Source organism: Wasmannia auropunctata, unplaced genomic scaffold, assembly GCF_000956235.1.
Source record: "Wasmannia auropunctata unplaced genomic scaffold, wasmannia.A_1.0 LD336078.1, whole genome shotgun sequence".
Lineage (NCBI taxonomy): Eukaryota > Metazoa > Arthropoda > Insecta > Hymenoptera > Formicidae > Wasmannia > Wasmannia auropunctata.
The window spans coordinates 3,106,107-3,128,898 of record NW_012026812.1 but is presented as its reverse complement, the minus strand read 5'-3'; the positions used below and the strand labels follow the sequence as shown (position 1 = coordinate 3,128,898).

Genomic DNA, 22,792 nt, shown 5'->3' with positions numbered 1-22,792 from the left:
ATCGTCCTGTTTCCATGATTACTATTTTTACGATTTTCTTTATTCAACGATATTGTTTTAGAAAAAAAAAATTAAAGACTCTTGCCTTTAAATTTCTTCTACCTTTCTGATTTGAAAGTCGCATTTAACTGACAATAAGATTAGAAATACTGAAGTAAAATATTGAAAGACAAGATTAGATTAGGAGAAACGATAAAATTAACTTCGATCTTTTATGCGTCGCGTCACACTTTTCCTAATTTTTTTTATCATGCGTTGGCTCTGAATTTGGTTCCGTTTTTTTCAATCCATATTGATGAAATATTTTTTATCTAATTTAGCGAGTGTATTATGTGGCCTCCAAGAATTCTTTCTTACACATAAAGAATTTGAATGTAAAATGTCAAAAATGAAAACAAAAGAACATACCCCACGTTGACTGTGATAACCGTGCTGTGGTGCATTCTGGTAATTGTTCCGTGAGGACTGCTGATTATAATTATCGTAATAATTACGATGGTGCTGATACTCCGAAGAAGAATAATTCTGGCGCATACCATAACCGGACGGTCCACGCATGTGACTCGAGCCGGCGCTGTTGTAACCGTATCCCGATTGGTGGCGCCGATAACCTCCTGAAAACAACAATATATGCAGGCACACGTTAGATATGCAAAGGAAAATTCTACATGTATATATAATATATATATGTATATATATATTTGCGCATACAGAAATATAGCCGAGCGGCAATAAAGACCCGAAAAGTATATCCGGCTTAGGATTTAATCCCTTAATAAATATTGCCGCGAATTAGTTGCGTCGAGAACGCAGTTATTCTCAATAATTAACACGGGGAAGGGGGCACGTGAAGGGGGACGGGCGCGGGCGCAATATAGCCGCCTAGATGAATGGGAGCGTGCCGGCGCGTGTCCCTAGTTCCCAAATAATATGCAGAGCGTGCGTGGGACGCTCGGTGGACGTCACTCGATAAGCACTCGGCCGCGCCGTGAAACGTCATAATAGCGCTACCAGAGCCTATCGTTAATAAGGGATTTTCGAAGGCGCACTTCGACGGCGGGGGGAAGGAGAACGAGGTATGCGGCGCGCACGCACGCACGCACGCTCTTTCGACGCGTCCGTCAATATCTACCCCTGTTTCCGGTTTAAATCGTTTTTTTTCCAATATTGCCGTCCTCGAAACGTCGGATCCCCTCGCGCGCTCCTCTCTCTCTCTCTCGCAAGTCGACAGAGAAAACAAAAATTGGTAGCGGATGTAATAATGATCGCGCTGACAAAAGGACAAAATACAGCGCGTAGCCGCCGATCCACCGTGACTTCCCGCGATTTTGAATATTCATAGCCCTCGAGCGTTCGAATTGCGAGAGATAGTCGCTGCTTTATGGTTGCACCCGAGGTAAGGGAATCCGGGGATACTAGGAAACATTTTTGTTTGATGTGTCACCGCGGATGGAAATCGATTTTAATTGAATTGATGCGCGCACGTTCTTCAGTTAATTAACAGCTAACAAAGTAGAGATCACAGATTACTTTGATGGAACTTTAAAGCAATCACACGTACAGAAATTTTAATCGTAACCCTGAAGTCTTAAGCATACTGATCAATCACAGTTGAACATTTTAAAACGCAAGACCGCAATTTTGATCGTGATTGGTCAATTTGCTTACGGCCTTATGATTATGACTAAAATTTTTGTACGTGTGATGGCCTTTATAGTGTCGGTCCACAATAAGACTTTTAAGCCTTACACCGTAAGATATTGACCAATTACAATCAATTATTCTCCTCATTCGACTACGATTGGTCTATTTCTTATTACTTAGAGCTTAAAATCCTTATTGTGGACCGACACTTAGGATTCGCTTGCACGCGGAGGATGCGCAGCGTGCGTCAAAATTGGAAGAATAGCGATAAATGAGAATTTCCCCTTGGTGCGCTATCGCGAGATAAATTCGATGCAAAAACTGACCGGAGAACAGATCGAAGGAGACGGTGAGAAACACTCTGTATTGTCCGGCGATTTCTCCGCTCGGTGCTTTCGTCGCTTTGTCACCGTACCACGGTACGATACTCCGACGCCAGCAGCATTCGCGCCAAGCGTCGCTATATAACTCTTTAACCCGCGGGATTCAGCGCCGTGTACAAAGGCTGTCACTGACGCACGATAATCGTATAGTTTGGTGCAATCGAGCTCGTAATAGGAGTCGGCAAACACCGTCGATATCATCGAAGGTCGAAGGGGGGCGATCTCGCGCGCGTTTGAATGCCGGTTATAGACTCCTAGCGTATCTATACGAGAGAGAGAGAGAGAGAGAGAGAGAAAAAGAGAAAAGGAGAGTACGTTACCCTTTCCCTTCCACCCCACCGTTTCCTCTCATTCTTTCGTAGCAACAATAACATCCCCCGTAGATTCCAGGCGGCCCGCGCGCCCAACGATTCCGATCCCCAACGGTAATCCTCACCCACAGCCACCCCGTTAGGGGAAAGGAAGGAGGGTTTAACAGTTTACACGTCGGATCATCCCTCGTTATTGTTGCGTTTATGATAATAACGCACCACTACGGCCGCTGCGGCTCGCGCGCGTTGCTCGACTCGTTTCCCCATGCAACCCTATCGCGAAACCAAACTCGTATGTACCAAATCACCTATGCTCAGATGAGTAGTTAATTAAGACTCCGTACGTTCGCCGAAATCCATCGTGTTAATCCACGAGCGCCAATATTAATTAATCAGGGAGTAAACCTAAGGAATGACTAAATGAATTTAGATCCTCATAAATTATTCTGCAATACCTTCAAATTAGTGCAGTAAAATGCATATAACGAAAAATGTTTCTTCAGTATAGAAAAACCGAGATCGCAAAATGTACGACACAACTTTATTAAGATTTAATTTAGGAGAGAACGGGATTCTTTTCCGGTTGCAAAATGTTTTCGAGAAAGTTACTAAAAATATCTTTCTTCTCAAGTTATAGTGCGTAAGAGATTCAAAATTAAAGAAGTATACAAACAAATAAATATAATTACGCGATATAAGTACTGCAGAATATTTTGTGATTCAGTCGAAATCGAAGAGTGATTATTTTTCTATGTATCAAGTAAACATAATTAGTAATAGAAACAACAAAATCGACGTTTGTCCAAAATAAATCATCGGCAACTGCGTACGCAGTTAGATGACTCGAGAATCATTAGATACGAAGAGGGAGGGGAAGAAAATGGATCGTGCGTCCAGTTACGAGACGCAGGAACTTCCGCCGGGTTCGTGTCGGAGATACGAAATTGTATTGGGAGCCAGACGGAAAGGTATCGGGGGCCCGAGAAAGAGGGACGATTCGTTCATATGTACGTATACGTGCTACAGTGGGGTACCTACTCGCTATGGGTATTGGATTGGATTGGATTGCCGCGTCAGCAGTACAAACACTCAAAACCTCGATGTGGGTCGGCCTCTCCCGTTCCTGTTTCAAACTGAAATTACACTTTCCCGTCCACCACGTTCGACCTGCCACAATATATAGCCACGTTTTCTCCCCCTCTCCCCTCCCTTGGCTGCGTCTTTTGTCCATATCGAGAGCTTATAAATGGTATTCGCGAGCCTCCCTCTTACGTCTCTCGATTCTTCAATGACGAACTTGTCTTTAGATATCGTTTTAGCCCCAACGCGAGCCTTCACTTTACCGGTTTTCTACTCCGTTTATGACTTTTTACCTTTTGTGTAAATAAAAGCGGTATTTTTAACTGACAATTTTTCGATGGGATCGAGAAAGAAACAATGTTTGCACGTGTTAAAGTGAAAATTTCACAAGTGACTTAAAAAATAATTTAAAAAATTACAATGCCAGATTTTTCAAAACGTTCGTCACATTGTGACGCTGAGTACCATCTATTTAAAACATTTTTTCTTCAGTCATATTCAAAATAAATGCAGGAGTAACATGCCGAAAACTTGATATCGATTTCGAGACACGAATATTGATTAAAGCGCATATATTTAAAAAACGCAGAGCTTTTTTCGGTTAATGCAAGCGGATGCAATTGATTAATTGTGAATTAATTAATTTGAGAAGCGTAAATATCATATTTCGATTTCTACAAAACGATTTAATCGTAGGGAAAGCAAAGTTAAAATCGTGATTATAATTTATACATATTAATTACGTGAATTATTTCGTGAATTACGTGAATTTCGACGAAGCACTCAGTCATCATGAACGCCGATTTTCGAGATAGCCGGACAGTTAAAAACCTTGACCTCCGTTCTTTTTTTAGAAATCGCCAACCTTTCCTTCTACGTACACATTATTCCTATGAAAGCAGTTCTCTCCCGATCTTATGTGCTTACGGTGGGTGTAGGCAAATATTGTACAACACGTGTAAGTAAAAGGCATAGGCTACATAAACGTTCCCTTCTTTCTCTCCACCTTGTCCTCCTTTTATGCAGAAGCATGTACAGAGCATCTCATCCTATCGATGGACAGACGTGGACAAGTTGAATGGAATTTCTTTTTTTTTTAATTTTTCATCGTATGCACGACGGACAAATTATCGTAATTGTTAGCCGCAAATTTACGTGGCTTATCCAACGAGGCAAGAAGGTAAAGAGGTTATCCAGTTATGTTTGTTCAACAGAGTTATTTTCGCGTTTATAGAATTTTTATCGAGCTCCAGTTTCAAATGCGTCTAACTTATACAAAAGAAAGGAAATTATCTAGTCAAGCAGAGACAGGGATTCGATAGAAATATGTTGAAGCGAGTGTATTTTACGAAAGGAGGACCCAATCGATGCAATCAGGTCTCTCGATCGGTTTAAGAGCAATATAATTTGCGTGCAGCGTCATCAAAACAGCTCGCTCGAAAATCACTAAATTAGAAAGCGTCACCGAGGATGCTTGCGGTGATTACGCTGCTTATATATAATTATTTTACGTAATAATTATCAACTCGCTAATTTCAAACCTTTCTTACTCAGAAATCCGGATCAGCGAAGCTTACGTGCGTCGTCAACAATAAGAAGAAAATAAAAGGGGGGTGATGTGGGGAAGGGGGATGAGGGAAGAGAGAGAGAGCCCGCATCTACGAACTACCTGGCTGCAAGAACAATGCGTACACGTTCTCTCCCCCATAAAACTCAGCACCCAATGGTACAAGATGGCGCCACCACCAGGCCAAAGTACCACTCGGGCGATTTCCGGTGGCTTTGTTCCGCCCACCACTCTTGCGGGACACGGAGCGGGAGAAGACGGAGAGGTAGGAGGGGAGGAGGGATCGATGGAACCCGGTGGCTGAGGCGCGCCTTTGAGGCCACCGCATACTCGCGATGCGTGTGCGCGAAATATAAAAAGGCTTTTCCTCTATGAAGCCAGTTAGTCAGGCAGGCAGTAATTTTTCTGCTGCGCTTCTCGACGTGTCGCCCTTCCGTCCCCATCCGTCTCTCATCGCCCTCGAGCCGCCCTTCTGCTTCACGAGAATATTTCAGCTTCTTCGTCTTCGCCTTCATCTTGATCTTCAGCTTCATCTTCATCCCTTTGTTTTCGTCTTTATCTACATCACCATCATCATCTTCGACTTTGTCTTCGACATCGTCTTCAAATTTTGCCTTGGTATTCGGTCTTCGTTTTCCTCCCTCTTCCACATTTTCTCCCCGTTCCATCATACAAGTATATTCGTGCAGGCCTTTGCGCTGTGGAGAAGAAACGGACTCCGGCTGCGACTTCGAGCTTCTCCACTTTCTTTATTTCTTCCATCCCCACTTCCGCCTCCCTCCAGCCGATACGGCGGTAATGGAGGCCCTCGAAGACGGCTCTTCTAGCGCCTCGACGAGCCGGTCGACGAAACGAAACGGAATGAAACGAAATGAGACGAGACGAGAACCGAGGCGGCATTTGCTCCCAACGATTCGCGAGGTTTCCTCTTCGCTTCCTCTTTACTTCCTCTCTTCTCCATATCTCTCTCTCTCTCTCTCTCTCTCTCTCTCTCTTCACGATGTTTTTGATCCGCTCGAGGAAAGAATGTGACATCACACGCACATGCGTACTCCCTCTCAAGTATTTATTTACAATTAGTTTATATTAAAATGATCGGATATATTAAGTTTATTCATTCGCGGTTACGTGACGAATTTAGAAAGTCAACTTTTCTTCAACGAGAAAGTCGTAGCGCCGCCCAGTGATCTCTGAATTGTGAGCAATTGGAAACAAAATACGCTTTTCGCGAATGAAACTTCATATATTGAATTCGTTAGAAAATCTATTTTAAAAAATTAAAGATATGAGACATACAATATCTTATTCGTGCGATCATCAATTAATCTTAACACAGATAATATCTTGTATAACAGTATTTAATTAATATACTGTATGAAAAAAATTAATACTTCATGAAGATACACGAAACTAATGGCAAGGCTATGCTGTAAATGTTACCGTATTCTTTAGCTGCGTCGTTTATGCTTCAGTCGCAAATATATCGATCTCTTTGTTGCGAAAATCACGTGTCAATTTTCGAACGAAATTGTGATGGGCGATATTGAAATTACCGTTGACCGAGGCAAACCCATATGGGCGCGTGTTTATTTCGATAGACGACAATCCGACGGTAACAATTTCAAAATCGTATCTGCTAAATGTTCGGCCGTTTGTCGAAACAATTCAATCTACGCCTCGATGAGCTTTGGGAACCAGCGAAACCGAAACTCGAGTGCGGAAAAGCTCCGATTTCCAACCGGCTCGTGAGTATTCAGCAGAGCTTTCCAATTGGCGTTTCGATATCGATGACTGGACGAGTCCCGTGCGGATGCGGTGGCACGGAAAGAGACGGACGGAGAAGCCACTCGTTCCCGTTCGTTTCTGTACGACCGATTCTATCTACATTTAACAACCGCTCCACCGTAGGCGTCCGTTAAAGCGGAAATACGCGTAATTATCATGTCCTTTGCACGTCGGGGGATCCGAATATAGATTTTCTATTTGATAAAAAAAATGGCTCTAGATCTCAAATAGCGTGTTTACTTCAAGTATGGCTATTGCCGTTCGTATAATTAAATCCTTACAGGTGAACATTTTGCATAATACCATTGATGATACATTAAAATAACCGGATATATTATGCGGAGCAATTTTAGTAATTGAGATGCGTTCTCCAAGTCGAGAAAAAAAAATAATAGAGGAAATCTTTCACCGCATTAACGCACACTGTATTAGCAATAACGCTTTAATGCTGCACGACGATTAAAGAAGATTCGTTTTTGCACTTCCGACAAGGGTCGTTACAATTCATTCAAAGTTCAAAGCTTCGCTTTCTCTTCTATATGTATATCTCTGTTGTTGATCAACGAAAGTCTTTTCCAATCTCTTCAAAATCATAAAGAGACTGAATCGTGAAACGAAATTGAAGCGCAAGAGGGTATTTAACGTGTACAATATCTAGCTCTGTCCATTATTGAAGACACCGAATTTTCGTCGATTCGGCTCAGCGACGCGACGCGGTTTTGCAAGCGCGAGCATTTCCACTTCCGAACGTTTTTACCTTCGGCCGTCGCGACGCGAAGCATTCGGAGGATGCGCGGGGGACGAAGTGCGGGGCACGGGGTAGAGCACAAGCAACGGAGGAGCGAGACAAAAAGAGGGAAGATCGGAGGAAGGAGGAACACTTGACCCTCTGCTTGGCTGCCTGCCGCACACAGCTGATCCCGATGCTGCGCCAGCGAATCCCCGTCGCGCGCGCGACGTGCGTTAACAAACGCATCGAGGGTGTGTTGGTAACTCGATCGTCCGTGCTCTCTTACCCGCTTCTCTCTCTCTCTCTCTCTCTCTCTCTCTCTCTCTCTCTCTCTCTCTTCTCTCCACCGTTCCTTTCCGCTTTACTTCTCTAGTTCTCTCCAACTAATTCCTCCTCCTTATCACTTCCTCGACCTTTCTGCCTCATCCTTGACGCCCTCCATTCCCCGTTCTCTCCGCGCGAGATTCTTATTCCTACTCAAAGTTCGCAGTCGTCGATTCACAGTCGGCTCCACTTTTCCGACTCCGTTCTCTCAGCTTTTCTACCTGTCGTTGTCCCAAATCGTCCTATCTCCGTTTCGAATTCAGTAATCAGCTCGCACGCGCATTCGCACCACCTTGCGCGATCCGCTTCGCATTCTGAGAGCAGCTCTCAGTGGCGATTATACGCGATTTTTATATTGCCTGAAATTTCACGATATATAAAGTATACATCGTAAAATTTCTGGCAAACAATCGTAAAGAATTCTGAAGTAATTAAATGTATATGCCGTTTATAAGAATATTATAAAAGCGTTTTAATATTCGCGTGGTTCATCAAATAAGTATCGAGATTAGGCACATTGTATTTTAATACTTATTGCATGATTTAATATTTAAAATGTAATCATAACAATTTAACATTTTAACATGTATTTGAGAACATCATTTGATATTTAATTTGATATATTGAAAACTATTTAATTAATATATGAAATATACTTGCAATATATGAGAAATCATTGTGTCGGAATACAAGGGATTTTGTTGCGGGGCGCACTGCAATTTTCAATGGAAAAAACATTGTAAACAACATCGGGATCGGAAAGCAGCTCGCCGCTCGCCGCCTCCGCGTTCCCCAAATTCCGCGGTTCTTCCATCCGCTCTTTCGTTTCATCTCGCGCTGCGTGCGCAACCCCGGAATGTATTACGCGCGCACGAGGATAGGTATATATAGGTACACCCACACACCCTCGTGATCGACGTACATTTATAGGGGAGCGCCGGGAGAAAGGGCGACCGATGCGCGAGTAACGTGTTGACTCTCGCGATCGTGCTCCTAATTTATTTACCATTTTACAGGGGGGCTCGGATTTTTTTTTTTTTTCGTCAGACACATGGTTAGCGATCTCTTTTAATGTCAGGAGGTGCTCGAATCCGATCGAGTATATGAGTGCTGTTATTTATTCGCGATCGATCGACTACGAATGGAGGCGATTATCCTCGCGCAGGAAATACGCGAAAAATAATAAATTTCACTTTTATTTCGCGCGATCTTATTTCTAATGTTCTTCCGAAATGGCTGCGCGTTCGCGGTTGCAGGTTCCTCTTTACGCAAATATGTCGAAGACGACTCGATTCGCTTTGTCTTTCGCATATCTGGCCAGACACACGTCGTGCGCTGCGTACAGTTCGCTCGCTGGGGAACGCGAAAGAGACACAACTCGGTGGCAGTCGTGTCAGAGGCGACCAATAAATTTATCGAGCGGGTGTTGGCATGGAGACTGCCGGACAGAGCTCGGTTGGATGGCCCGGAGGGCGATGAGAGGGCACTCGAGAATCCTCCATGAGACCGTCACGGAGAAATTGGAGGCAGCCACGGCACCCAGGGCACCCATGGCCCAGGGGAGGAGAAGGGGGAGGGGGCGGGGGGAGAGAGAGAGAGAAGAGGGACGTGTTCGAAGGTAAACTGTACGTAGGTGCGCGGAAGTGAGAGTGAGTGAGTGAGAGAGAGAGAGAGAGAGAGAGAGAGAGAGAGACAGAGGGAGGACCGCCGAGCGGAAGTGGGACGAGGAGGAAGTGGAGGAAGGATATCGATTCCTCGCGGTGATCCAATCAACGATGGCGCCTTATCTGGCGCCTTTACCGGCGCTATATAACTTATCTCCCGTTCGCGTTCCATGCCGCTCGAATAATTTTTAGTTTTGTGAGCCTGTACAATTAATACGAGTAGATAAAGTTTAGAATACAATGAGTTGAGTTTCTAACATCGAGCGACAATAGATGGAATGCTCATCGCATTAAATGTTTGTACATCTAAATTAAAGTCCAAACATAAAGCTCATTAGTTTATAAATTGTACTCATGGCTGATGTAGTTCCAAGTAGCAAAAAATTGCTCTTCTAAATTTTGAAGCATAATTATTAATTGCTCTCATAAATTTTGAAGCTTAACTATTACTATTGCATCTCTCGATAGTTCGAATTAGGATAGAATCAGACCTGTCGAGCATAGACCATTCGGAATATCATGGAACAATATTATTTTATAAAACAAGAGAAGTCTCGTAAAATATTCGAGGCAGCAGGGAATCGGGCTAAAATAAAATAAACTGAAACTCTAAACTAAACTAAAACTATATGTAAACTAAACTGGAAACAAGATTACTTTGAAAGATTTGTAACAGACTTTGAATGAGGTGGCAAGGTTCATTTTTCGTCACCTAAACGTTTGCGTTAAATAAGCATTTAGCAAAAATATTGATTCGTTCAATAGTTTTTTCTCAGCGCGAATATAATTAAATGTTCAAATGAAAAGTAAATACTTAACGACATATTTCATTCCATAAAATATCGAATATCACGTAAATTAACTTTTCGATGATTTCTTAACATTTATACGCAAAATTACGGCAGAAAGGACGGCGGCTCCCAATTTATGCTTCGCGCATTTATTACCGCGGAGCCAATATTTTCGTTGTTTATGACAGAGCAAAGCGAATATCGGAAAAATCCGGGGAATACGGGAGCAGCAGAGGGAATAGGATGGGAGAAAAGAGGAAGGAGGAAGAGGGAAATATATTTCCCATAGTTAGCTACTTGCCCGCTCTCCAGATCAAGCCGATTGCGCCGTTCAAATCTCGCTGTCGCTGTATCGGTTTTTTTAACGTTAATGGCCGCCCGGGGAAAAAATGCGATGCGCTCTTACACTCTCGCGAATATTAGAATCCATTATGAGGAATGAGCGTACCACAAAGAAAATTCATGATTGATTAATCATAAGACAGATAATTAGGCTAAATGGATTTTTTTTTATTAATTTCATACCTGAGATTGTATCTCAAAAGGAAATCGCGTGTACCATAAATGTAAACTTCTAGATTAAATCGGAATTTTTTTTATTGTGATCCACAAAATAAGGAAACAGCGTAATCCGTATATCCTGACGGAAGGGGCAAACGGACTTTTGATCATCATTTTCGCATCGCAAATGCATCGGAAATATAGATTTTCCCCACTGAAGTCACACTCTACGTGATACCACTTGAAACATTCAGAGTGCTGGACGCACTCTTCACCGTTGATGTAGCACTGGTGGCAGAATGCACAAAATTCTGATTGGAATTGTAAATTTCGGCTCATTTTTTTTTCGTTATCTTTTTTTCTATTTTTCTTTTCCCTTTTATCCATTTGCCTTCCCTCCCCCCGTAACACCTTTTTTTGTCTCGAATCTCCAAAGTAAACTCTCTTCCGATGTTTAAAATTCTCGATAGCGTCGAGCAAACGTTTCAAAGAATAGTCAAGCAAATATCTTCATTTGAGGGGAAAAAAAAAAAGAAATGTGAAAGTTCTCGCACCTGAAGTAGACTGTATTGGGTACAGTTACTACAAGAGAGACTTCTCCTATCCCCGAGGATCGCGATTAGGTGATATCTGATCCTATACATGATCACTTGGTAAAGTAAACGAGAAGGGCACGCGGACGGAGCGAGACTGAAGAGTCAGGGCAGGGACGGCGCGGAGGATCCCCGAAGAAGCGAGAAGAGCGTCGCGAAGGTGGCTGTGTGTCCGACAAAAGAGGAAACCGATGGAGAAAGGAACAAGGTGAGATATATATCGGCGAAACGTAACGAAAAAGAGGTGAGGGTGTACGCTAAAAAGAGAAGAAAATGACGGAAGCGACGAGGAGGGAGAGAGGAAAGGAGAGAAGGAGAAAGCAAGAGGCGGCAAGACAAGACGTCCGTACGGGAATGAGTACGTTGAAGAAGAGGAAGAGGAAGAGAATGGTCCTTGTGCAGCAAGGACCTCAGGATACCGGCAAGGAGTATCCTAGAATTGTCGAGGATGCTTCACTCCCATCTCGCCCTCTTTTTCGTGCCCCTTCTACGCAACTCCCCCCGCGTTCCCTCTTTCCTTCCACCCTTCCCCTCTCCATCTCTTCTACATCTCTCTTTCCGGGTTGTAAATATGCCCCGCTCTGTCCCATCAGGATTTATTCCTCGCAAAGGGAATCGTCATCTCGTACAAACGCTACACCGCGATGGGGGTACCGACGTCGCGGGGAGACGCGTCCTTTCTCCCTCACGGCCTTAGGCGTGGCACGTTTCCTCTTCTTTTCTCTTCCACCCTCCGTTTTATGCGCCGCATAAGACTTTGGTATACGGATTGCGAAATCAAGGGCTCTCCGAAAAGCCTAAAGTAGTCGACGAGTGCAGAGAGGTCTCGGCTTCATCCGCGCGAAACATTCGTTTTTCGTTTGTAAAAAAAGAAAAGTGTCATTTGTTTCTCTACTCGTGAGATAATTTTTAAAGGAATACTGCGTTAGACTCATTAGCGCTCGGTATCTCTCCGTGAGAACGGTCCACTCCATGTAAAAATGCTAGAAACGCCAGGATAAAAGGAAGCTGGATCCGCTTTCGAGGATTCCGCATTCGGCCAATAAAATGCGGCCCATCACACGCGATCGTTAGTCAAGTTCTCGAAGATACCGAAACTGGATCCTTCGGGAACGGGACGGATAGGTCAACAAGTCGAAGCGAGTCCGAAGTTCGGACGGAGCTGAAGAGGTCCTCCTCACCTAGCCGTGGACGGGAGAAACCCGATACGATTTGCGAGATTCCGAACGTATCATGGACCCCAAATTTTTTTCAAGTGTGTATTTATGTGGGCATTTCACGCTTCCGATGACGAAGGAGGCATTCTTAACTGGAAATCGTAATGCTGGAGAATCGTTATCGGTTACGGAAGATACGTTTAGAGATGCCAAAGCGAAGAATTTAACAGCGTTTTTGAAAAAAAAAAAAATTACTCTCTGCGAGTCATCTTAAATACAAATGAATTTAATGCAATAAAAATTGAAAATAAATTTTCTCTTTATTTCACGGCGCGCGACTTTTGACTCGCCCTATATATACGTTCTTATTGCGGGGGAAATGGATTTTAAAGCCACCGAGAGGTACGGTATTGTTCGGACAGAGTCTATCGTAAAAAAATCGCTCACCGGCGGCGGCGCCTACAAAAATCCGATTCGCCGGATGATCCTCACCGTTCGCTATGGGAGGACCACAATAGAGGAGATTGAGAGAGTGGTGAAAACTGAAGGAGGGGGCAGGGGGAGGGGAGGCGCGGGAGAAAAGGGAAAGAAGTCCCGAATTCTTATCCACAATCCTCGTTCCCTCACTTCGCGCGGAAATGAGGTGGAAAACCGCACCCTCCTGGGTCTCGACTCACCTTTTCTTTACTTTCCACGGAGGATACTAACGTCGGGATTTTTTCGAGCACTACTGCGGTTCCCCGACATTTCAAACGTGTCCGAATCACGGATCGGGTTTTCGAGGCAACCGAGCGCGAGGAAATTGTACTAAACTGCAAATGAAAAAAAAAATGTACGTTCACAGAGCCGAGATTCCGCCCGCGAGAAAGAGGGAGAAACGCAATGGAAGATGGAACGATACGCTACACGTTTTCAGAAAAAAAATGTCATAATTGTTTTAAGGAGAGACGCGAGTCTCTCGACAACACTCGAAAAATTGACGATTAGACGTTCAATAATATGAAAATCTTTTTACGAAAAATAAAATCCAACTTAAAAGATATTAAAGAAACGTACGGGTTAAGCCTTTTCGACGACGATCCTCGAAGGAAGCATTTCCCGACGTATATTTGACCGGAACTTTTTGTCACGCAAAATGAAATTTCCTATTCGATTTCGCGCTGTCCTCTCGTTTGGGTTAGTACCCTGTAGAGTTTTTATCGTGGAAACGAGCGCGCGTACCGAGGGGCGCGCGAGAGAGCTCGTCGACATTTTTGAATTAATCTCATTCGACTGCTCCCTTTATGCGGTGGCTCTCCCTCATATATCCCGTGGCGAGTCGTTCCTAGTCGCTTCGTGGCTTCAAGGTTAATTGGAATGAAAGCGAAAAAGGAGAAAGAGAGCACGGCAAAAAAGGAAGGGGGATGTTACAGGGGCGAGTCTCGAAAGACGGCGAGTTTCCTTATGATCAGAGAATTTTCAACCATCTCATTTATCAATATGTAAAACTTACGAGATTTTTGTTAATAAAAATCTAACGCTGCTAGCCATAAGAATTACTGAATTATAGGTGATCGAAAACTCTTGCCCAAGACGAATAGTTAATAAAAATTAAAAAGACAGTTTTGAATCAATTTGTCATTTTTTTCGAAACGTTATAATACATTAATACATCAAAGTTATTCGTGGCACGAATAGCTCAGTAATCAACATAGAAATATTTTCCTAATCACATGTAATAACAAAGTTGACACTTTGATTCTGTTAAACTGCTTTTGGTATTGAGCTTAATAAATCTTGTGTATTATTTTAATATTTTACTTCGTTGTCTTATATCTTAATATAATTTATATTATTTGTTTAATGTGTTAAATATATATTTAGTAAAATCAATTTTAATCAGGTCAAACAAAATCGGTCCATAAATAAGTGACGGAACTCTTGCGAATTTTACGCGTCACTCAGATATGGATAACATAGCAGTCAAAGTATTAAAGAAAAATAACAGATTAAAATAGAAAGCGATAACTGTATCGCCGCATCAAGCATTGTTTGTTCTTACAATTGTAGTGTATCGCGACGTTCATCGTGTTCCCGAAGCCTCGGGATATCACGAAGCGGCGAGGGTCGCGGGAGAATAAAGAGAAGGAAATTAGGGTGGCGGAACAGGTGTACTTGCTTGATCTAGAAGCAGGGATGTCCTTTCATAGTCTCTCTCGGATATACGGACCATTTACCTTTATGCGGTATTACGCGCGAAGAAGCGAGAGGAAAGGTCCATTCACAAATACCGGCTGTGTACGAAAACGCAATCTCGGTCCACCCCACGAAACTGCAACCTGTGGCCTCTCGTCTCAAGTAAACTATGGCAAAACAGCCAATTATCGAAGACATTCGTTTTCCTTTCGAGTCAGGTCACGGAAATGTAATTCGAGACGACGCACGCGTCGTGTAAAAGAAACCGGAAATCAATCGTGACGAGGAATCGACGCGACGGATCTGGGCAGGATTGGACGGATTTTCTCGAACGAAAAATCGAACTTTGACATTTCTCGAATGACAGAATGATTCTTGCTGCTTTATCGCGGCGACATTAAATTACTCGGAAGCGAGATGTCACGTAAAATTATTTTCTTGCGACATACGTCGAAAGAGAGATTAATTTTTCTTCTCTGCTACTCAAAACAGATTCGTCAATACAGGTCGAATAATTTCATAAAAAAGTTAATTACAAGATAATTTCAAGTCAAGTATCGTACACCATTTTAGAATCTTTACTTGATTTATTTTAAACGAACGTCCAAAATAGAATCCTCGCTCCGCCCGTGGCCGCAGGACAAACTTTAGAAGAAAACTTTTAATTTTCGATTAGCCGCTGGAAACTGACCCTTCACGACACACAAGTCGAAATCGTGCGCCGATATCGGGACGCTCTAATAGAATTTCATGCTTATCGAGAATTGGACGTGTCAAGGGGGACCAAACGGAGAGGTAGGAGGGAGTCTTTTCTGCCGGACGCGAAGTTCGGTCAGGCGAGGAATTGATAATCAAAGCAACCCCCGCTAAAGGTCGATTGGGAATAGTCCGTTAGATTCGAACAGCATTCGACTCTTATTACATAGCTAAATATTATCTCAATTAAGTAAGCCAGAATAAAAAAACAAAATAGAAAATAATAATTTAATTAGTTCGCTGCGATTGCGATTTTTTTTTCCAAAATGAACGTTTTACTCTAGATAAATTTTACATGATATTTCCAAAAAGCTACTCCACATTTTTCCTAGCGCGAAAACCAGCCGCATCGCGTTTCCAATTTTATCGATATCGTTTCACGTACAAATTATATTATTCCTCTCTGATGTGCAGAATTGCGCAGGAGCTAGCAATATAAAATGACTGATTTTTTTTTAACGCGCAAGTTTGACAATTGAAGTAAAATTCTAGCTGCAATTCTTCGAAATATTTTCATGCACGCGTCGGGTTGCGGCTTTTGCAATCGCACATGTCACCGCCCTTCGCCCCTCCCCCCTCCCCCTCGTTGTAACCCTCGTGCGCTCTTGAGCAAAAAAAATGTCATCTTTGAGCAAAGCAAAATAGAAGTAGTCGCACGTATCCTTAAGTGACAACGGTGCTTCCACGCTAATGAGGCGCGGCGTAATTAGTGAGACTGTCTACCGGGTGGAGCCTTCACAAGAGGGCAGATCCCTCTCGACGCCCTGAGTCGCTCACTCGCCCCTCCGTTCTTCACGCATCCTCGAGCCGTACCGTCGATGTCTTGTCTCTCGGCGCGGCGCAGAAACGGGAATTCGTTATCAGTTATCAGGAATAAAAAATTCGAACTGTCGCTCTTTCGTGACAGGAAAAGCGAAAGAGAAATCCACGATATAAACGTATTAAAAATAGATCAATTTATAATGTAAGAAATTTTCAGCGTGCTTCAATCTATTCATATTAGACACAAATAGTTGCGAAAAAATGAAACTTGTATTATAAATATATACACAATGCGTTACTTTGAACCGCGATTTTTCTGAACCTTGAGTCGATTTTTTTTATTTTCCACAGCAAAAACGCTCATACATTTTTTTTCCCCCTCCGAGGAAAACAATTCGCGCGCGAGAAGGAGTTAAGGAGATCGCCCGGGTGGCGCGGGTGCAAGTTAGTTTTTATTAAAAGCTATACTCACAGACGCACGGCTATCGCGCAAACAAAATAGCTGACCCCGAAGTTCTCAATGGACTCTGACGAATTTCCCCGGAGGGGTTCGCGTTCCCGACGCGCGGGGTTACAGAGGGCGGGTTTCGTTAAGAGGGGGGGGGGAGGGGGAGCGGGCGAGAAGGCCGATTTAGAGCACAATGCGGCTCAATGCCGAGGAAATTAGCCGCGGCGCTGCCGGTGACGCCCGTCAACCCCATACCACACGGAAAACAAGCCTCTGGTGCCTTATGTCCCGCAGAAGCACACCGTGATATTATCGCCCATCGACTAATTTATATCGCGTCAAATAACCGATATGCGATTGCCGAGATATGCCCCGTTTCGGTATGACTCTAATTGTATGCCATCTCAGTCTTCGATAAAAACACACAAAACGATCTCAATAATTTCTATACGATTGCTATAGGGAGACGTTTATATTGAAACAATCGATTTGCGTAAAAGGATGTTATAACTTCACTGAAAAATAGAATTCGCACATAGTGTTGGTGTCAACTCGTGTGAAAAAATAAGATTATCCAGTTCTTTTTCTTCTGATTACCGTTCCTCACTCTTGGCATTATTGACACAAAAATATGAAGGTAAAATAGAAAAATGAATATCTTAAAAGATATTTCGCATTCTCTGTATTAGAGTGCATCAAAATAAAAACATCTTTCTTTTTTAATATTCTAATTATTGTTATAATGATTTAATCATTATTTCTTTTTAATTTGGAGTTTAAAATCCTTGTAAATCTCCGCAGTCAAAGTATGAGCATACAATATTCGCACAGAAAAACGTTTAGCTTCTAATTTTGATTTAAAATTTAAAACCTGCAATAAATAGGAAGACGAAAAAAAAATGCAATTAGAAACGCAAAAGTATAATAAATATTAGAAGTACGCGCGCGTGGTTGAAATCAAAGAGCGCGAAAGATATGTACTTAAATATTATATATGACGTAATTATGCATCTGAATTGAAGAGAGAACTAACTGTAAGATGAACTGTACGGCAATGAGAATGGCAGAGTTCGATAATGTTAGCCAAGTTTTTATTGGCCGTGAAAGCGAGCGTTATTAGTAATCCAAGTGCAAATCCGACACTATCGTGAAGCGTAATTCTCGTAATTCCCTCACTGTCTCTCTTTCTATCTTTCCCTCTGAAAAACCAAGTCAATGGCGATTAAATTTCCGCCTGTCTTTTGGCGTCAAGGATTATCAAATGTTCCTCTCATCGCCGTCTCGAAGCGAGGGTCAAAAGAGAACCGTGGACATTGACTGCCTGCCAAGATCCGAGGGATAAGTTCGTCATTGCGCGCGTAGGTGAATGGAACCCGTCTTTAATGGGGATCCCATGATGCGCAGGTAGATAAACGTACCGTGAATAGGCCGCGGGCTCTGAATGAATGGTTAAAGAAACGGCAGAAGAGGAGAAGACGCGCAACCTTTCGTCTTGTCTCCTTTCGCTCCGCGTTTCTCTCTCCTCCTCCTCCTTCTTTAAGAATTCTTCACGCGTGTACAACACTTACGCGTTTTGGTACATCCGTTTTCCGGTAAGTTAACACTGGAAGCTACACGTCGCTGTAATTAATTTTCGCATCAGCTTCAGCTCGTACTCGTAAAAGCGCGCGTATTCACGAACTCTTATGTCAATTTCTGTCAGTGTTATAGAGATTAATTTTAATCTCGGTTTAACTTCTAGTTTTAAAAATTAAGAGATTAAAGTTAATCTACGTACATTGATGGAAATAGACATTAAAAAATTTCGCTGTCGCGAAAAACGAAATCTTGTATCATGCGTGTGAAATCGTCGATTATTATTTTGAAGATCATATATGCATTTGACAAATTTCAAAGGTGTGTAGAGGTAATCCGAGATTTTGCGAGCTGCGACGAAATATAAATTTTTCAGGAAGCTTAGATTTTTGTTTCCCTCTCTTTAGCGAAAACGCGTTTCCAATATATTCATCAATTTCATGGATAAAGATATAATCATCGATATCATCAAATGCGATCTCCCGCAGAAAGATCAAGATTGCTTAATAATTCTTTGCTTTTTAAAATAGAGCTTGATAGAGAAAGAAAATGCCATTCTAAGGTATAAGAAATTTAATACCACAAATATCCGCGATCAAATAAATATATAATTTCGCTTGGAAGATCGCTCGGTAGCTGATCGTAAAATGACGCTGACGAGAACGTGCTGCATTCAAACGTATATAAATATTCACGAAATTAGGGAAGCGATCTGTAAGAGATAAGAGATAATTTCGAGGGCTTTACTAGTCGAGATGGACTGCACCGGCGTCACTGTCACGGTAGCCGTACAGATCCGCAGACTCGTCTTATGCCCAGTCTCTACACAATTCGAGCCTCTGCTGCTGCTGCTGCTGCTGCTGCTGCTACACGAGTGTTTGCAGTCCACTCGAAACCAGTCCCGAACGAACAGTCGCGCACGTGTGTGTGTGTGTGTGTGCGCGCGCGCGCGCATATATAGTGTGTGTATATATATATACATATGTATATGTATGTGTGTGCGTACGAATATGCGTGCGTGCGTGCGTGCGGAGAGAGAAAATGGACGGGAGATGAAAGTAGACGAAGATATAACACCGACAGCGCACCGCGAGGCCAGAAAGGTTGCTTAATTTGTCTAACGAGGGCTCCCTGCACCTGTCATCCGGACACGGAGATGGACGAGCGGACAAAGTACGGCCATCTCCCTCCCGTTCGAGCCGAGCTCCCGCGCTCCTCCCAGCAGAAGATACCGTTTACTTGTTTATTCGCTCGCCTACGTCGTTTCGCTACTTCAACATCGTCGGATTGCGCGTACCGGGTTAATAATGCACAACGCGGAGCACGCTTACGCCGAGCGTACAATGGGCGAATCTGCGCGTACAAGGGCGCATTGCAGGGTGGTGCGTATAGCGATTAATAGTAATCTGTTATTATTCGCGATTAAATCTTGTCGTGGATTAGATTAATGATGCAAATGCAGGGCCAATTAAACGCGAGATAAGTAAATATAAAGGAGAAAACATCAATGTCGATTGCAGTAGCGCTCGATTGATATTATTTCCTCTTTGAGTTGTTAATTCTTAATCAGTTTCCTTTGGCTGATTATACTCTAAATTGACTGTATTCCATGATAATAATGTAAAGAATGGTATATGTACTTTTATAAAGTATCTACCGTATTTCTTTGAAATATATTCTCAATATTTGAGGTATTTCTATGTGCTCCAATTTTGATAATTAATTTCTCTCGAATCTTTAAAATCTTAGAAGCAATTTAGAATTTCAAGTCCCAGTTAATAAATAAGCCGTTGAAGTAACGTATCTGCGAGAAAGAAAACTGCAAGCTTCTTGCGTTTTTCGCAGGAAAAACTATTTCGTATCCTCGGCACTTACTCTCTGTCGAGGGTTCGCTTCTCAGTCTGTGCGTGGCATTTACTCCCCTCGGTAAATCAATCACACACGCTCATTGTATCCCATATAACGCTTTGTTTTTATGTTCGCGCGTAAAGACGGTCGGCGATAGGGCCGGGGCATAACGAAACACAGGAATAAGGTGTAAGAAAATAAATAAGAAATGCATAATATGAATAAAAAAAAAAGATCTTTACAAAAAATCAAATCGAATGACAAATTTAAATAAAATATAAGCACATTAATAAATCAATAAATGCAAATCAAAATTAATAATTTATCAAATACAGCTGTTACTCTCTCTCGCTTTCTTTTTTTTCGTAAGAATTTTCGTCTCACACTTAAATAAAGGTCGACATTTTTTAATATTGTGTAAGTAGATTGAGTTTCATATTATCAGAATGCATGCAATTACTCTGCAATGGCTCTCCTTAAGTTATTCAACATATTCTCGTCTAATTATAACGATAGATATAAATTGCTTAGCGGTAAAATGGTGCTCAAAATCATCGTAGGAAACATTTTCTATCATTATCTGCATGTATATCCTAGCTACTACAATAGCTTTTGTACGAACGAACGTATCGGGTAACGCAACGGGAAGACGGGAGAGGAGATCGAGGGAGAACGCGATGCACAGAAGCGGGGAAGGGGAGGGGGGATAGGCGGCACGACGATAGGGCACGTCCGCTAATTGGATAATTATGGAGTGCGCCGCGTTTGTTTTATAATTGGGCGAAAACCGGGGAACCCGTCGCTCGCCTCGACGTGCCAAACAACAAAACGGCCGGAGTCACGCTCTACGTGACGAACTACCCTCGGAGCTAATCCAGGAGCCGAGGGTCCCTCGGCTTGGCATCCCTCTCCCCCGCCCCCCCAACCCTTCCTCCGTCCCTGTACTCCATGTACCCCATCCCGCCCCCGCCGGCTTGTGTGCTTTGGAGCCCTCCGCGCCAGCCAACGTCAACCACCCTCCGACTCGCCGCCGATTCATCGTTTGTCCACCTACCAACGGGGTTCACCACCGCCCACCTTCATGACACAACGCGACGCGACGTGGGACAACTTGTCGTACCCTCCGGCCTCTCCGCCCCAATTTGACAGGGAGATGAAACAGGGTATAATTTAGATCATTCGATATTCCTTTAAAATATCACTTTGAGAAGACATCTCTCTGCATTGATATTTTGATAATAAATTTTTTTTATGTTAACGAAAACTGAAAAGAGTTTATCCGTTTCTATATCACGATAAAGAAGTAATATGATCAGCGATCATTCACGAGTTCGATATACATATAGAATTGTTAGCGGCGATTTGTTTTCAACTGTAATTAAATAGAAGGCCAAAATAAGAAATACATCCCGATACGGATAAGAAAAATCTCCGCTCAGTGCCGTCAAACCCGAGGAGAAGTCGCGTGCAGGCGCTTTAATTTGACTCTTCTAATCTCGGTATTGTCAGAGGAACAAGAGGGTAAAACAAGTAGTAGGAGAAACTGGTCCCAGTTAGAAAACGATTGACTCACTGACTGATTGCGAAACGCTCTCTCGTTAGGGTCGGGGGGCCCTTCCCGACCCTCCAATTCAATCCCTTCATCCTCGCTCTTCGGCGTTTCGGTTTCAGCGTAAACACGTCTCGTGCATCACCTAGCCACGTCAAAAGTCCTAGATACGATATCTAGATGCAATTAGAGCACCGAGAAAATATCCGACGCGGAATCGCTCAAGAGGAGAAAAGCGTTAACGCGCCGACGAGAATTAATCGTTTCGTAATTGCATCTAATATTATGGACTCGCTCATTAATTTTTTCGATTTCGTTCATTAAAAAATTTTAATAATTTTAATATTAATATTTTTCTCGCATGTAATTTCGCGTGCTTTAATTTCAATAAAAATTGAGAACAATATCAATTTAGTTACGTCGACGAAAAGTCGCTTGAAGTATCTCGAGCGTACTTCTTACTATTCTTTTATCTCGTCTTTAATATCATAATTCTGATAAACGTATTAACAACTCCTAACACGAGATGCATGCGTACAAAAATGAAATGACTTACCATGAGAGTATGGAGGCGCGTATAAATCCATCGGCGGGGGAATATTCGCATACGCAGGTCTGTTATGGTTCACATGATGGCTGTAAAGAAACAATTTATTTCGTATTACTTAACGTTTGCGCAATATGATAGAATATTTCATTGCGGAAAGAAATTACTTTTTTAAATAAAAAAAATTTTAATTAAATTACATACATTTTTCTCGCATGTAATTTCGTGCTTTAATTTCAATAAAAATTATTCAGAATCAAATTAAGACAATCAGTTTAGTTACGTCGACAAAAAATTGCTTTAAGTATTTCGAGCGTATTTCTCACTATTTTCTTTTCTCGTTTTTAATATCATGCATACATAACAGGTGCGCGTTTCGCGCGCGCTGCGTATTAAATCCCATACGTCTCCCAATTACATTTATACCAATTTACATTTTAATTAAACAAATGTTAATTTTTGATATAAAATAAATTTTCAAAAAAATGATGCTTTTCGCGCGGTGCGTATTAAACTCCATACATCGTCCAATAACATTTATACCAAACTATATTTTAATTAAACAAATTTTAACAATTTTCAATAAAATAACATTTTAATCG

The 22,792-nt window shown here is 42.4% G+C and overlaps 1 protein-coding gene across 1 annotated transcript in view; it reads right to left on the bottom strand.

The window, feature by feature from the left end:
- LOC105448957 (5'-3' exoribonuclease 2 homolog) overlaps nucleotides 1–22,792 on the bottom strand; it is a 35,283-nt gene that overhangs the window by 1,976 nt on the left and 10,515 nt on the right. The window contains exons 15-16 of the mRNA XM_011687862.1: nucleotides 22,200–22,279; nucleotides 409–614 (exon numbers count right to left, since the gene is read on the bottom strand). Coding sequence (XP_011686164.1) covers nucleotides 409–614; nucleotides 22,200–22,279 — 286 coding nt within the window. The remainder of the gene's footprint in view (nucleotides 1–408; nucleotides 615–22,199; nucleotides 22,280–22,792) is intronic.